Source organism: Bos indicus, chromosome 11 (assembly GCF_029378745.1).
Source record: "Bos indicus isolate NIAB-ARS_2022 breed Sahiwal x Tharparkar chromosome 11, NIAB-ARS_B.indTharparkar_mat_pri_1.0, whole genome shotgun sequence".
NCBI lineage: Eukaryota > Metazoa > Chordata > Mammalia > Artiodactyla > Bovidae > Bos > Bos indicus.
The window spans coordinates 98,272,046-98,288,015 of record NC_091770.1 but is presented as its reverse complement, the minus strand read 5'-3'; the positions used below and the strand labels follow the sequence as shown (position 1 = coordinate 98,288,015).

The following is a 15,970-nucleotide window of genomic DNA, read 5'->3' as shown; positions in this document are numbered from 1 at the left end:
CAGATGGGGAAACTGAGGCCCAAAGACTTTAAGGGACTCATGCACGGGTAAGTGGATGAGTCCCAATACCCGCTCCGCCCCCAACCCAGGCTCAAGCAGGACCTACTGGCCTCCCTCTGGGGTGGGCCCCCTATATCCTGCACAGGTGGAAAGAAGTGGGGCATTGGGGGGGGGTGCTTCAGCTCTAGGTAACATTAGACTGGGGTCCATTATTGATCTTGAGTAAGTTCTGCCCTCCTCTGGGAGTCACTTTAATCACCTGTGAAATGGGAGCAGAGGTTGGTGGTCAGTCTGAGGGACCTGGACGCACAGACATCACCGGAGCAGAGAAGGAAATTACCTGCATAGCCCCTGATCATTCCTTCTCCCTCCTCCAGGAAACTTCAGCCCTACCTCTGACCCCAGTCCAGTTCGACCATGCCCAAAGGAGCCCTTCCTCTAGAGCTTCTCTGTGGCCTGGCTGTGTGACCAGGAAAAGGTGCTAAACCTCTCTGTGCCTCAGTGGTCTAATTTTGCAAATGGAAATATTTAACTCATTAAATATTTATTGAGCACCTGCTATGTGACAGGCCCTCTGCCGGGGGAATGGGGACCTCGGGTGGAGCGAAATGCAGAGATTCTTCCTCTGAAGAACTCACAGTGTGTGTGGGGGGGAACAGTGACAAAAGCCACGTGTGTGACAAAGCCTCGTGAAGCAACATGGGGCCATGGCGCTTAGGGAAGGAGCCCCTATCTAGTTATTTGATGGGAAGGGGGGCTCTAACCTCTAAACAGAGACCAGAAGAATCAGATGCAGCTCTGGCAGTGGCAGGGGGATGGGGGTGTGTCCCAAGCTAAGGACAAAGCAAAGATCTGGGGTAAGAGAGAGCTTGGCATTTGAGAGAAAGAACTATTTCACTGCGGTCGGAGTTTGAGGGTGGGGTGACAGTGTGGTGGTGGGGGGAGCTTTGTGGGCCAATCGCTGGTCCCTGGGGCCGGATGATTCCAGACCTTGGGAAAGTCACTCAGTGACTCAACGCTGCCATTGCATTGGCCATAACAGAAAACAAGGAAAGACGGCTGGTGGGGGAAGGGAGAGGAAAAGGAAATCTTAGGCTGCAGGGCTGGAGCGGGGGCTCCTGGAATATATACGTAATTGACGTCATCCCTTGCTGTTTGGGTGACCCTGGGTGATTACTCAACTTTTCTGAGCCGGCACAAACCACGGAGCACTTCTCATTCTGGCTCAGCAGGAAGTTGAGACACAGACTGCGTTAAGGTCATCACTAGGAAGGTGGGTGGGTCGTGGAAACTCTGGTGGAAGGGCAGCACGGCAGGAAACAGGGCCTGAAAGGAAGTGGCCCGTCTAAGGTCTCACGAGGCACAGGACTCCTGGCTCTTCTAACTGGCTCAAGCAACACATTATCTAGCACTGTGTGTGTGCTGGACACGGTGCCGGTGTTGGAAATGCTCTCAGAACATGACTGGCCTGGCTGCCCACACAGAGATTAGAGGCTAGTGGGCAGGTGGACCATAAACAAGACAATGAATTAATACACAGTGTTATTTCAGAGTGTGACAAGTCCTCTGAAAAAAATGAATCCAGTTGGGACAAGAGGGATGGGGGTGTGGTATCAGAGGGGTTGACAAGGGCCTTCTAAGGAGGTGATATTTGAGCTGAATGACTAGAAAGAGCTGGCCATGTGAATACAGAAGTCCAGGTTGAGGATACACCAAGTGCAAAGGTCCTGAGGTAGGAACAAGTTCAATGCAATTGGAGATTGAAACGGCAGTCAGGGTGGGTGGACAGCGATTAGGAAGGAGGCAGGAGTTCAGAGTATGCAGGGCCTCACAGATCAGGGTGAGGAGACAGGACTTTTGCAGGGTTGAACAGAAGAGCTTCACCTGAGGCGGCAGGACTTGCCAGCGTCAGTTCCTCTGTGGATGTACGCTCCTCCTCTGCTCTGGGAGCCCAGGACCGTGGTGTGTGTCCCTGTCCCCATGCGGTCTTAGCAAGGCAGGCTATGCCTCTCTGCGGAAGGAATCGTCACTTCACCAGCCATTGTGGGTGATGAGTGAATCCATAGGAACATCTCATCATTTTCTTCCCCTTGGAGTTGGGGCCACGGAGAGAGACTGAACTTAGGTGTGCCCAGGTTAGGGGGAGGCAACACAAGGAAGGCTTGTGCTCAAAGGATGCCCTGGGAGCAGGGTTGCTTCAACATCAGCCCTTCCGATAGGATGAGGAGCAGCATGGAGGTCTAGTCACCGGCTTCGGGGAATTTGGCTTTGCATGTGGGCTTCCCAGGTAGTGCTAATGGTAAAGAACCCGCCTGCCAATGCAGAAGATGCAAGTTCAGTCCCTGGGTTGGGAAGATCCCCTGGAGGAGAGCATGGCAACCCATTCCATATCCTTGCCTGGAGAATCTCTCATGGACAGAGGAGCCTGGTGGACTACAGTTACTGGGGTCGCAAAGAATCAGACATGACTGAAGTGACTTAGCACACACACACATGGAGTGGAGAGCCCTGGAAAGTTGCTGAACTGGGTGCAGGTACCCAACACAGATACCTTGCTATTGTATCCACATCAGAACCTCTTAGAAAAAGGAAAATAGAGTTTGAGATAGGACCAGAGCAGGAGCCCAGGCTTTTACAGTGTGACTTCTTTTGTTACTGTGTTTCCTCCTCATCTTGCATGAAACTCATAGGATTTAAACTTAGTAATTCAAGATGGAGTCACAGTGGCCAATGTGAACTTCCATATTAGTTGTTGTGAACTGTCCATTACAGGACTGTGAGTGTCTGAGTGTGATAAATTAACATTGTCGCTTTGGGGTCTTCCTTGGAGGTCCAGCAGTTAAGATTCTATGCTTTCCCTGCAGAGGGTGAAGGTTTGATCCCTGGTGGGGGAACTAAGATCCTGCATACCATGTAGTGTGGTCAAAAAAAAAAAAAAAATAGTGTTGCTTTAGATAAGAGATTTGTTTGGTTCCTCAGAAAGACTCTACTGGCACCGAGACTGATAGAGACTAAGACTCCTTGGGGGCATAACTGTTACCCCCTAAAGGCAGATCCTTTAAAATGAGACCACAGTGCTAAGTGACTTGAAGGCTCTTTGCTGGAGGACTCCCCGCTGCTGTTCCAGATGGATGCTCTGTTGGAGCAGAAGGTGACTTCCTATCATGTCTGTCATGAGACTGGTTCAGCTGAACCAAAACCTGCTGCTCACTGGTGCTGAGATGGGATCTTCCCAGACTTCTTCTTGGACTAGTCTGTTACCCCCCTTTCTATTTTCCCTACTTTGACTAACCTGTGTTGCCTGCTTTTGTTGTTGTTTAGTCAGTAAGTCATGTCCTACTCTTTGTGACCCCATGGTTACCAGGCTTCCCTGTTCTTCATCATCTCCCGGAGTTTGCTCAAACTCATTTCCATTGAGCTGGTAATGCCATCCAACCATCTCCTCTGTCATTCCCCTTCTCCTCCTGCCTTCAATCTCTCATCATTCAGTTCACTTCAGTTCAACCGCTCAGTTGTGTCTGACTCTTTGTGACCCCATGAATTGCAGCACGCCAGGCCTCCCTGTCCATCACCAACTCCCGGAGTTTGCTCAAACTCATGTCCATCGAGTCGGTGATGCCATCCAGACATCTCATTCTCTGTCATCCCCTTCTCCTCCTGCCCCCAATCCCTCCCAGCATCAGAGTCTTTTCCAATGAGTCAACTCTTTGCATGAGATGGCCAAAATACTGGAGTTTCGGCTTTAGCATCATTCCTTCCAAAGAACACCCAGGACTGATCTCCTTTAGGATGGACTGGTAGGATCTCCTTGCAGTCCAAGGGACTCTCAAGAGTCTTCTCCAACACCACACTTCAAAAGCATCAATTCTTCGGCAATCAGCTTTCTTCACAGTCCAACTCTCACATCCATACATGACCACTGGAAAAACCATAGCCTTGACTAGACAGACCTTTGTTGGCAAAGTAATGTCTCTGCTTTTCAATATGCTATCTAGGTTGGTCATAACTTTCCTTCCAAGGAGTAAGCGTCTTTTAATTTCATGGCTGCAGTCACCATCGGCAGTGATTTTGGAGCCCCCCAAAATAAAGTCTGACACTGTTTCCACTGTTTCCCCATCTATTTCCCATGAAGTGATGGGACCGGATGCCATGATCTTCGTTTTCTGAATATTGAGCTTTAAGCCAACTTTTTCACTTTCCACTTTCACTTTCATCAAGAGGCTTTTAGTTCCTCTTCACTTTCTGCCATAAGGGTGGTGTCATCTGCATATCTGAGGTTATTGAGATTTCTCCCGGCAATCTTGATTCCAGCTTGTGCTTCTTCCAGCCCAGCGTTTCTCATGATGTACTCTGCATAGAAGTTAAATAAGCAGGGTGACAGTATGCAGCCTTGACGAACTCCTTTTCCTATTTGGAACCAGTCTGTTGTTCCATGTCCAGTTCTAACTGTTGCTTCCTGACCTGCATATAGGTTTCTCAAGAGGCAGGTCAGGTGGTCTGGTATTCCCATCTCTTTCAGAATTTTCCACAGTTTATTGTGATCCACACAGTCAAAGGCTTTGGCATAGTCAATAAAGCAGAAATAGATGTTTTTTTGGAACTCTCTTGCTTTTTCCATGATCCAGTGGATGTTGGCAATTTAATCCCAGCATCATGGTCTTTTCCAGTGAGTCAGCTCTTCACATCAGGTGGCCAAAGTACTGGAGCTTTAGCGTCTGCATCAGTCCTTCCAATGAATATTCAGGGTTGATCTCCTTTAAGATTGACTGGTTTGATTTCCTTGCCGTCCAAGGGACTCTCAAGAGCCTTCTCTAGCACCACAGTTGGACAGCATCAATTCTTCAGTGGTCAGCCCTCTTTATAGTCCAACTCTTTGCCTGCTAATTGTGTACAATAAACCAAGTGACTCATGAATTGAATACTGGTTATGTTTTGTATATCCCCAGTCCTGTGATTCTAGCCTGGTCTTACCGCTGGACCCTGCAAAAAAACAGGGGCATTTGGGAGTTGAAAGTAGGTGGTCAGAGCCCTGGCTTTGCAGTGACTGCCCAGTTCAAATCCTGCTTCTGCCACAAGATGCCCCTGCACTTTGAGGTAGCTTCTATCATCAACCTCCCTCCACAGAGGAGAAAAACAGGCTCATCTGAGGTAGTCCAGGTAAGGATGCCAGAAAGAGTCGGACATGACTGAGCGACTAACACACAGTTACACTGGACTTTCAGATTTCTAACGTAATTAGTGGCTGCTTTCCTGCGTAGTTCAACCGGTTAAGAATCTGCCTGCACTGCTGGAGACCTGGGTTCGATACTTGGGTCGGGAAGATCCCCTGGAGAAAGAAATGGCAACCCACTCCAGTATTCTTGCCTGCAGAATCCCATGAACAGAGGAGCCTGGCGGGCTACAGTCCACAGGGTTGCAAGAGTCGGACGCGACTTAGCGCTATCTTTCTTTCTTTTCTGAAGTTCCAATATACGTGGGCATCCGGTATTTTACTTGGCGAAATCCGGCAACCCTACCAAGCTTGAAATCTGGAGCTGCCTGAGCCTAAAACCCCACTTGATTATCCCTGAAGCTCCCCACCCCCAAACTTCAGGAATGGAGAAATTCCAATCCGGACCACAAGAGAGCGACAAGGCACACAAGGCACCCTCTAGGTCTTTCCTCTGGGGGGGCCGCCCACCCCACCACCCGCAGGAGCTTGGGAGATGAGCTGAAAGGCGGAAGGGAAGAGATGCCGGAACTGAGACTCCGCCCCCAGCTGCTGAGGCCGGGTCCTCAGACCCTGCGGCCTCACCGCCCCCGCCCACGCCCACCGCGCACGCCCCACCCGAGGCGCGCTCGTAGGTCCCGCCCCAGCCCCGCCCCCGGCGCCTGTCTCCTCCTCCCCGTCCTAGCAAACCCCGCCCCCACCGGCGGCGGCGCACAATGAGTTTCCAGCCTCCAGAAGCTGAGGCGACGGCGACGGCGACGCCTCAGCCCCGGGGCTCCGGCTTCCTGCCCCGTCCGTCCCGCCCGCGGGCCATGGAGCTCCGAGTAACGGATGGGGAGCAGCCGGCGCATCCCCGCCTGCCCTCCAGGTTAGCGCCCCAGCGGGTGAGGGGTCGGTGGGATCTGGCAGTGGGGTGGAGAGCCCTTGTCCCCTCCAGCCCCAGGCCTCTCTGTTAGTGAGTTGGGCGGAGATGGGAGTCAAGGCTCCAGGCTCCTGGTGCTTATCTGACCCAGAGTGGATGGGGTGGCCTTGAGCCCTGGGCTTCTCATGTCTACCTCTCCTTCCCCGTCTGTGCAATGGGGACTGGGTTGGCGGGAGGTTTCAGCTCCTTTAGGAAGAGATTACAGCTCCTTTAGGATGGGGACAGTGCTTGCCCCGTGTTTGGGGACTTAAGGGCGTATGATTCCCAGAAGCCGTCTGCCCTGACCCAGGCCTGTACCCTCCCCTCTCTCGGTATCCCTGGGCAGTTTCCTCGGAAGCCTGGGACCCAGCTCTGAGTGTCTGGGTCTTGGCAGGTCCCTGGCTCCCATCCCTTCCCAGCCTGATCCCTGGAGGCAGCAGCCACGGGCTACTGAGCGGCAGTGACAGCATGAAGGCTCCGGTAAGTGGCAGAAGGAGGAAGGCTCACAGGGGAGGTGGCTTCCGGCCCAGTAGCCTCTCCCCCAACCCCAGAGCTGACTGTCACTTCTGATTCCACTGCTCCTGAGCTGAAGGAGACGGGGAGACCAGCCTCAAAGTCTAGCCCTGATCTGGCAGGTTGTGTGGCCCCAGGCAAGTGGCATTCCCTCTCTGGTTTCAGTACTTTGCTCCTCTTCTATGTATAACGGAGATAATAGTACTGCCTCCTGTGAGCATCCAGGGGTCACCCAGGTGAGGCATCTACCTGGGAGCAGGGTATGTTGTGAAAGTTCAGTTTAGCGGAGTCTTGAGTTTATTCAGGAGCCCCTGGCGAGAGCCTTGAATGTTGTGGGAAGTCAGCCATGGCTGCCTGAATCAAGGTCTCTGGGTCCCTGCGGGCAGGGAACCAGGTGCCAAGCACAGCTTGAGGCCTCAGGGGCTGAACCCCCTCCTCCGCACAGCTGGTCTCACAGAGATTTATTTTTAGGAGCTGAAGTGGCTTGTGGGCAGAAAAGGGAGGGCCTCTGGCAGGATATGCCCAAGGAGGGGACTGGTGGGGGCTACTTTTTCACCTCTGATTTTCAGAGAGCCCCAGCCAGCTGCCAGTTGGTTCCTGAGGCAGAGGGACCTGTGTCTTAGGCAGGCTGGGAGACCGGTTAGAGCCCAGAGAGACACAGGTGGTGACTGAGGTGGCCCAGCACACAATGGCAGGCCAGAGTTATGTCCCCCCACCAGGCAGCCCCTCCTTGAAGGCTCGGTGGAGGTATTCACTACATCCGCCAGCCGGGCAGGGGGCCAGGAGGGCTTCCTGGTTCACGTGGCCTCTGGGGACGTGGTTTCTGGAGGAGGACGCTTCAAGGCTGCAGCTCTCAGTTCTTGAAACCATTTGCTGAGTGACGCTTCCCAATATCCCCTTCTACTGTCTCTTTACTCACAGGGTCTGCTGACCCAGGTCATGATCATCGGCTGGGGGAGGGGACGGCTCTGGGTGTGCGGGACAGCCTGAGCCTGGGGTCTGAAGGGAACTGGTGGCCCTTCTTCTGGGCCATGCCTGACCTCATGTGCACAGCACTTTATGGTAGCCCTTTGGCCGCTGTCCTCAGAGTGAGTTCCCACTGTGGGTAGTATCAGTTTCATAGAGGAAGCAGGCCCAGAGACGTAGACAGTTATACCCAAGGCTGCACAGGGCACCTCAGCTTTCTGGTTAAGAGGACGGTTTCTGATTTGGAGACCCCACCCTGCTGCTTTCTTACTGTGTGGCCTTAAGTTACCTACCCATTTTCACCCCAAATTGGTTTCCTTATCTAGAATATTGGGATAATAGGGCTTATCTCAGTCATGCATGTGCTCCGAACCTGACAGCCCAGAGACAGCCCCAGCCCTGGCTAACAGAGACTGTGGCCTCTGCTGATGTGCTGGGAACTACTGAGCTGGGATTTGGACCCATGAGGCTGGGGATCCTAGAGGCAGCTTCTAGGAGCTCCAGCGACACTGGCCCCCCACCCCTAACTCACACCCCATGACTGCGGTCTCCCCCAGTGTCGGCTCCTGCTCATCGTCCTCTGCTCTGTGGGCTTCTCGGCTGTCTATATCCTGCTGTGCTACTGGGCCTGCCTGCCCTTCTGCCCAGCCTTCTGCCTGGACCCCCACCTCTCTATCAAGTCCAGGCCCACCGTGCCAGGGCCTCTGCACTTCAGTGGCTACAGCAGCGTGCCAGATGGGAAGGTGAGTTTGCTGGGCAGCGTGTCAGGGGCTGGGGGGTAGGCCCAGCCAAGGTTGCCAGGGTTCTCCCCAGACTCTCTGGGGACTGTGAGAACTGGGCTTATGTCAGGCCAGCCTGGATCCTGGACTTGGCTCCTCTGCTCAAGCTGACCAGTCCCTTTACCTCTCTGAGCTTCAAATTCTAGGAGGAAATTTTTTTTTTTTTTCAATTGTGGCTGCACTGCATGGCTTGCAGGATCTTAGTTCCCCGATTAGGGCTTGAATCCAGGCCACAGCAGTGACAGCGCTGAGTCCTAACTACTGGACCACCAGGGTATTCCTAAATGTCTTTTTTTTTTTTTTTTTAATTCAACGAACATTGCCTGACTGCTCTCAGCTGGGCACTGGGGATAAAAAAGATGGGTTAGGCAGGGTGGCCACCTGAAACTCCTGGTCCATCCTGGAAGCCAGACAGCATCACATCATGGTGGTACATGCAGCTTTAAATTTATTAAAAACTGTCCACGCACAACCCATCTGTTTAGCAAGTGTGTATTTGGTGCCTTAGATGTGCTCTGCCTTGTGCTGATACCTGCTGGGGATACAGATCTGCCCCAGAGCTGGCCCTCTACAGGAGACAGGGACAGTGGAGCCCAAGGGTGACAAGGCAGCTGAGGCCCCTGCCCCATGGCGTGCACCTCCCCATGCTTGTTTTGCCAGGCGAGGTTCAGAAGGCTTTACACCGCTCACCCTGATTTCAGCAGCCCCAGCTGGTAGGTTTCTTCTCAAAGGCATCTGCCAATGACACCCGGTGCAGGAAGGTCCGAGCTCGGAGTCTGCCAGCTCTCTGAGTGTTGGTCAGAGGGAGGAGGGCTCAGGGACCTTGCGTTGGAGATCTATTTCAGGTCTTCATCCCTCTGAGTCGCAGTTACCTTATCTATAAAAGGCAATCATTGTGGTTCCTACCTTGGTAGGGTTGCTCTGCAGGTCCAACTGCATGATTCATGGATAGTGTTTAGAATGGGTGCTGTATAAATCTTTGATCAAGATGCAAAAACAGCTGAGTTGGGAGGGACAAACTCAAGTGCCACCAGGTTTGGCTGAGAGGGACAAGCGGCGAGGTAGGCTGGGTAGACGCCGTCCCAGCTTCCGTGGTCACAGCTAGTGTTCATTTCAGATGCTCAGAGCTCATGAGGACGTGGCCCCAGGATGGCCAGATCCTCTGAGTTTGTTAACAGAGCAGAAAATCTTAGAATGTCGAAAGGGCTGATTTCTGTAAAGGATTCATTGTCTTAAAGATCCTGCAAAACAGAACAAGCAGAACACCTTCTGAGGCAGATGGTGACTTTGGATCTGAACAGACGACAGTTGTCAGCTCAGGCTTAAACTGAGGGCAGAATAAGGAAGTCTTGTTCTTTATTGCCAGGGCATGGAAAATGGGGCTAAAAGTCCTTAAATAAACACTGTGTCAGACATAAACTGTCCCTGAGTGGGCTACAACTGTGTGTCTTTTATCGACTAGATTGAATATTCCCATATCCTTTACAGGCCTCCATAAACCTGTGTTCCCAAAGGGGCATGGAGGCCTGGGGTAGGCAGCAAGTCTTCTCTCCAGTGACAGTTTGCAGACTTGTTGGATTGGCTCCTGCCTCTTATGAGATGATGAGGTGGGGTAGGAGGGCAGCTTACTGTGCCCTCAGTCTGTGCTGATCACTCTCTAGGCATTTTGAATTGAATCCTTAAAACCTGATCAAGCAGATGCTATTTTCATCCCCTTTTTATAGATAAGGAAATTGAGGCTCAGAGAGACAAAGTAACTTGCCTTAAGCACACACAGCTAGGATGGGGCAGAGCCAGGATTCAGGCTCAGAACCAGAGGTTCCCAATGTTGTGATGGGCTTTTACTTATAAACTGGGACAAGGAAAATGGGACTTGGGCAGAGGAGAAAGTGACCTAAAAGAAATTCTGAAGAGCTGAGGTTCATATTTACCTAACGAACATATAACTGACTCCTAGTCTGTGCCAGGAACTGCTCTGAGTGCTTTATAAATATTGACTTATATAACCCTAACAAGAAAGTGCAATGTAGGGCCTCATAGGGCCTTAGCAACAGAAACCAGGGCCAGAAATGTGGCTCATGGGAAAGCAGAGGCCTTGAGCATAGAATCTCAGCTCTGCCACGTGTCACTGGAATGACCTTTAGAAAGTCATTCCAACTGCCTAGCCTCTGTTTCCTCATCTGCAAAAAGGGTTGATGAAGTCCTTGGAGCTGATACAGGTGGTCAGGGGTATTCCTGGGTGGAGGAGAAGGCAGGGTGGAAGCTACGTGCCCAGGACTTCCTTTCTTTCTCTCTTCCTCCCCCTGCAGCCTCTGGTCCGAGAGCTGTGCCGCAGCTGCGCCGTGGTGTCCAGCTCAGGCCAGATGCTGGGCTCGGGCCTGGGCGCCGAGATTGACAGCGCTGAGTGCGTACTGCGCATGAACCAGGCGCCCACCGTGGGCTTCGAGGCAGACGTGGGCCAGCGGAGCACCCTGCGGGTCATCTCCCACACGAGCGTGCCTCTGTTGCTGCGAAACTATTCCCACTATTTCCAGCAGGCCCGGGACACACTCTATGTGGTGTGGGGCCAGGGGAAGCACATGGACCGGGCGCTGGGTGGCCGCACCTACCGTGCGCTGCTGCAGCTCACCAGGATGTACCCCGGCCTGCAGGTGTACACATTCACCGAGCGCATGATGACCTACTGCGACCAGGTCTTCCAGGACGAGACAGGCAAGAACCGGTGAGCATGAGCCGGGGAGCTGGCCTGCTGGGGATCTCCCTGGCAGCTGGCGGCCTGCCTTCTCCAGGAGCCTCTGGTCCACTAAGGGTCTGCTCTGTCTGGCACTGGGGCTCAGCAGTGATAGAAGCAGGCATGGTCCTGCCCTCTGATGGGGACAGGAATCAGAGAGACTGTCATCATCGAATGACCATATAGATGTTCCACACGGCGGTGAAGGGCGTTCGGCCTCACCAGTATACACTGTGGCGGGGTGGTGGCGGGGGATGGTGGTGGTGGTGACCAGTGTGGGGCCATGGCAGAGAGCTCTTCTCTTTGGAGGGGATGTTCTAAGACCTGAATTGGTTTCTGATGTCCCTTCCAGAAAATGAAAGTAACAGTGGCAGTTCTAACAGCCCTTTTTGTGCACCAGGTACTGAGCTAAGTACTCTTGCTTTCAAGATCTCATTTTATCCAACACCCAAGAGAGCACTTGAACTCCTATGGCTTCCTTATCTGCACACTGGTTTCTCCCCCACCTCTCTAGCTCAGAAAATACAGCCACCAGCCTCCAGTTTTTTAGTCAAACACTTGACTTTGCCCTTGACTCCCCTTGTTTCATCACCTGCCACATAGGATGGGCTCTCGAATCTCCTTCCTTGTCCATGGGTACCTCCTTGACCAAAGCCACCATCCTTCTCTGTTTTTTGGTAATATTTTATTTTTTTATTTATTTGACTGTGCCTGGTCTTAGTTGCAGTACACGGGATCTTTGTTGTGGCATGCCAGATCTTTAGTTGTGGCATGCAGACTCTTAGCTGCAGAATGTGGGATCTAGTTTCCTGACCAGGGATCGAACCTGGGCCCTCTGCACTGAGAGCACAGAGTCTGAGCCACTGGACCACAAGGAAGTCCCCACACTCCCCTGCACTTGCAGCATCCCCTGCAGTCTGATCTCTAAGTGCCCCAGTGAGTTCATCCCACCAGTCACCTGGCCTCACCCTACAGCAGCTTTACATCACGTGGAAAATAAAGTCCAGACTCCCACCTCCTCCCCTGCCCAGGCCTTCGTGCCCTTGCATGGTCTGCCCCTGCCTGCTTCTGTGGCCTCATCGTCCGTCGCTTACCCTGCTCCAGCCGCACTGGCCGTGGACATCCACACTGCTCTCACCTGCAGGCCTTTGCACATGCCGTTCCTCCCCCAGATCCTCCCTTGTGTTCAATACAGATGGAGTTTCTCCTTGGCCCCATCTGAAGGGACACCTCCTACCTGACGTCCTTCATCCCATTCTTTTGTTTCCTTGTCTTCTCAGCAGGTCTCTTCCAGCTGCCCACTTCCTTGAGAATGGTAGCGCTGGGTGGGGCCACTTCATGGCCAGCTCAGGGCTTGGGAGGTGTTAGGTTTGAATGGCTGAACCACCCCACAGCCCTTCAGTAGAGCCCGAGATGAATGGCCATCGACTGGGAAAGTAATCAGTACTGGTGCTTTTGGAGAGAGGCGAAGCCAGGTCCGGCTCCAGGGTCCCGTGCTCTGAGTTGGGGGTTGGGGCTTGAGGGAGGAGCTGGGCTGACCGTGTTCCCTTTCTATCACCACCTATAGTTATCCCCCTGTCACCCATAGGTCACTGAGGCTCAGAGAGGTTCATAAGCAAATCGGATGCCCCGGAGCAAATTCAGGGTTCAAGCTGAAGACTGCTTGACTCTAGAAAACCCTCTTCCCCGCTTTCAATGGCTGTGTTTCTGCTGCTTTCTGCTGTCTCTGCAAGCTTGGTCCCTGAGATGTGGAGAGGGTGTGACCAGGGCTGATGCATCATCATTGTTGGGGGCGTGGTTTGCTCAAGTTCTGTGTGGATGGGTAGAAGATGCACAGACCTGGGTTGGCACCCGCCCACCTCTTGCCCACTGCTGGCCTTGGGCCGGATCTTCCGGCTCCCCAGTGCTCCCACAGAGCCTCTCTGTGGGGGTTAAGATGAGAAGCCCTTGACTGGGAGGGGAACCAGTGCTGTGTGGTGAGCCTGGGGCCACCTTCCTTCCAAGTTGAGCTGGGGGACGTGGCCAGCTGACTGTGCGTCCCTCCCCCGGCCAGGAGGCAGTCCGGGTCCTTCCTCAGCACCGGCTGGTTCACTATGATTCTCGCCCTGGAGCTGTGTGAGGAGATCGTGGTCTACGGGATGGTCAGCGACAGCTACTGCAGGTCAGGCCAGCCAGGAGCCAGGTGGTTGGGGGGGACACCATGTTCGGGCCCTTGTGCTGAGGGTGTGTGGGCTTCCGCGTGAGTAGCCAAGGCACAGACAGCCCTTGGGCCTGGTACCCGGTGGGAAGGAGCCCAACCTGTAGAACAGGCTGGGTTTCCCACCTCCACTCTGCCCAAGTGGCCTTGGGCCCAGCCGCCACCTCCCAGGGCAACCATTTTGTTAGGTCAAAGAGAGCAAATGACCACACTGTCCTCAGAAGCTTGTGGAGAGGTTTAGCAAGAGAATGATCTACTGAAGTCCTCGCCCCAGCCTCAGGGCTGCTGTGTGTGTCTGTGATCAGCTGTTACGCCTAAGCTTTGACTTGTGATATTGTTCTAGTTCAACACTGTCATGGCTCCCATCACTGAACTGAAGGGGCCCCGTGTTTTCATCCTCTGTTTTTTTGGGGAACTTCTTTGCTGAGCACGTGGGCAAGATGAAAGTAGCCCCTCTCTACCAGGACGCCTGGCTAGACTGCCTGTGAGTAGGTGGGTATGCAGGCCTGGCAGTTACATGCTGCGGGGACCCAGCGGTCCCTCAACCATGAGCCCGGCACCAGGCACTTTGCAATTTTTGACCTGTGGTTTTAGCTTCCCTGGTGGCTCAGACGGTAAAGCATCTGCCTGCAATGTGGGATGACCCAGGTTTGATCACTGGGTCGGGAAGATCCCCTGGAGAAGGAAATGGCAACCCACTCCAGTACTCTTGGCCTGGAAAATTCCATGGATGGAGGAGCCTGGTAGGCTACAGTCCATGCGGTCACAAAGAGTCGGACACGACTGAGCCACTTCACTTTCACTTTCAGCCAAGAAAGTAGATGTCACCATCCCCATTTTACAGATGGGTTATTGAGGCTCAGGGTGTTTGTCTTGGCCTAGAGTCAACCAGCTCGCAAGAGGTACAGCCAGGGCTTGAACCCCTTGGCCTTTAGAATCCTCGGGGGCTGCCCTGTTCTTCCTTTATCTGTCTTGGCCTCCCTTGGGACCTGGCCTGTGGGACTCTGTGGTCCGTAGGGCTGGGGGAGGGATGGTCCTGGCAGGTGGCGGGGTCTGGCGGGAGGCAGACCAGGTGGGCTGCCTCACACCTGTCCCTCTTCCCCACCCACAGGGAAGAGCATCACCCCTCAGTGCCTTACCACTACTTCGAGAAGGGCCGGCTGGACGAGTGTCAAATGTACCTGGCGCATGAGCGGGCGCCCCGCAGCGCCCACCGCTTCATCACCGAGAAGGCCGTGTTCTCTCGCTGGGCCAAGAAGAGGCCCATCGTCTTTGCCCACCCATCCTGGAGGACGCAGTGGTCCCATCGCCACAGCACCATCACCAGGCCTCTGTTGCAGCCACACTCAGCCAAAAACACTTAATTTATGGATCCTGCCTCCTGCCACATGCCGAGCGGACCTGAGTTCCCTTCCAGCCATACCCTTGGGGACACTTGGAGCCATCTCAGGCTTCTAGACTTGGGGAGAGAGGAGGAGGCCTCTGGTGACCTTTGCAGCCTCCTCCCCACCCCTGCTCCCTGAGTAATCTGAGTCTTCGTTTTTAAGTTCTTCCCACCTCTGAGTCTGTCCAGTGGCCTTCGCCCTGGGGGCTGGTGGCCCCCAGTCACCAGCACTATGAATTTCAACCGAGCACCAGCCCTGGTCCTTCCTCTCTGCACTCCCTCTCCACCTGCCTTTGGTGCCACACTTCCCAGGCTGGTTGCCCTCAGCGGGGCAGCCTAGAGCTTGGGGTTCGTTGGGTGAAGTGGGGGGCCTTTGAACTGTGACTGCCAGGGCCACCTCTGGAGCGTACGGGTAAATGTGTTTTCTGGAAGCCTGTCCCGGCTATTGTCATGTGTCTGAGGGTGGGGACTGGAGCTTCTCTGCTCACCACAATCCCATGATCTGTTGCCTTGAGGGGAGACCTCCAGCCAGCTGGCCTCTGGCCATCTAATCTGCCTGCCTGTTTCTTCCTCAAGAGCCTATCTTCTTCCCCACCAGCTCAGGGTGTGTGGCCCATGGCAGCACATAGCCCAGGAAATGCCTTCCGTGGGATTCCCACCCTGCACTGGGAGAGGAGTCAGGGTGGGAGGAAATCCCCCCACATCACGTTCCCTTCCTGGTTCAGGGTCAGATTCCAAGGGCCTGGCCAGTTCAATTCCCAGTTAACTCTGGAGTTCGTTACACTACCAGAAAGGAAACAGGGGGCAGGCCAGGGGCCTGCCTTCTCTGAGTAGCAGTTCGGTCACCGGTAAAGTGGAAAGGCAGACCCACCATAGAACAGGGGATGGATGGTGTGCAGCCACCCTGGGGTGGGGTTAGAGTTAACCCAGTTCACAGACGACACGAAGCCACCAGGTTGAGCCAGGATGCAACCCCAGGTCTGAGAGCTGCAGCTGAGTGTCTGGGCCCCCTGCACCTGGTGGTTGGAAAGAGGGCTTCACTCCCCCTCCCTTCTTCCTAACTTCCTCTCTTTTCCCCATTTCTGGAGACCAGGAGACTAATGGTGGGCCAGGACCCCAAGGTCTCAGCTGGGATGGAGCCCTTGGGTTCTAGCTTGCAGCTCCAGGGCTCAGCCAGTTCACTGATGGGTGACCTGTGCAGTTACCTTGGGCACCAGGCTTAATGTTCTGCAGTTTCCATTTGACACTTTTTTTTTTTTTTAATTAACAAGGGGCTACACCTTTTCATTT

At 53.8% G+C, this 15,970-nt stretch overlaps 1 protein-coding gene across 5 annotated transcripts; it reads left to right on the top strand.

The window, feature by feature from the left end:
* Positions 1-5,918: 5,918 nt before the first annotated feature.
* ST6GALNAC4 (ST6 N-acetylgalactosaminide alpha-2,6-sialyltransferase 4) lies at positions 5,919-15,111 on the top strand. 5 transcript variants are annotated; one of them, XM_070799304.1, is made up of 6 exons: positions 5,921-6,077; positions 6,505-6,590; positions 8,147-8,332; positions 10,678-11,090; positions 13,153-13,260; positions 14,408-15,111. In XM_070799304.1, the coding sequence occupies exons 1-6, from the start codon at positions 6,041-6,043 to the stop codon at positions 14,658-14,660; spliced, it is 1,083 nt and encodes a 360-aa protein (XP_070655405.1). In that variant the 5' UTR covers positions 5,921-6,040; the 3' UTR covers positions 14,661-15,111. The 5 variants fall into 5 exon arrangements, with proteins under 5 accessions (XP_070655406.1, XP_070655405.1, XP_070655404.1 ...); XM_070799303.1 differs by having other exon boundaries at positions 6,457-6,590; XM_070799305.1 differs by lacking the exon at positions 13,153-13,260 and having other exon boundaries at positions 5,919-6,077; positions 6,457-6,590.
* Positions 15,112-15,970: the final 859 nt, after the last annotated feature.

Coding starts and splice junctions, on each gene's coding strand:
- ST6GALNAC4 (XM_070799303.1), top strand. CDS start 6,041: ATGGGGAGCAGCCGGCGCATCCCCGCCTGCCCTCCAG. Junction 6,591..8,146: donor GTGACAGCATGAAGGCTCCG/GTAAGTGGCAGA, acceptor GGTCTCCCCCAG/TGTCGGCTCCTGCTCATCGT. Junction 13,261..14,407: donor GTCAGCGACAGCTACTGCAG/GTCAGGCCAGCC, acceptor CCCCACCCACAG/GGAAGAGCATCACCCCTCAG.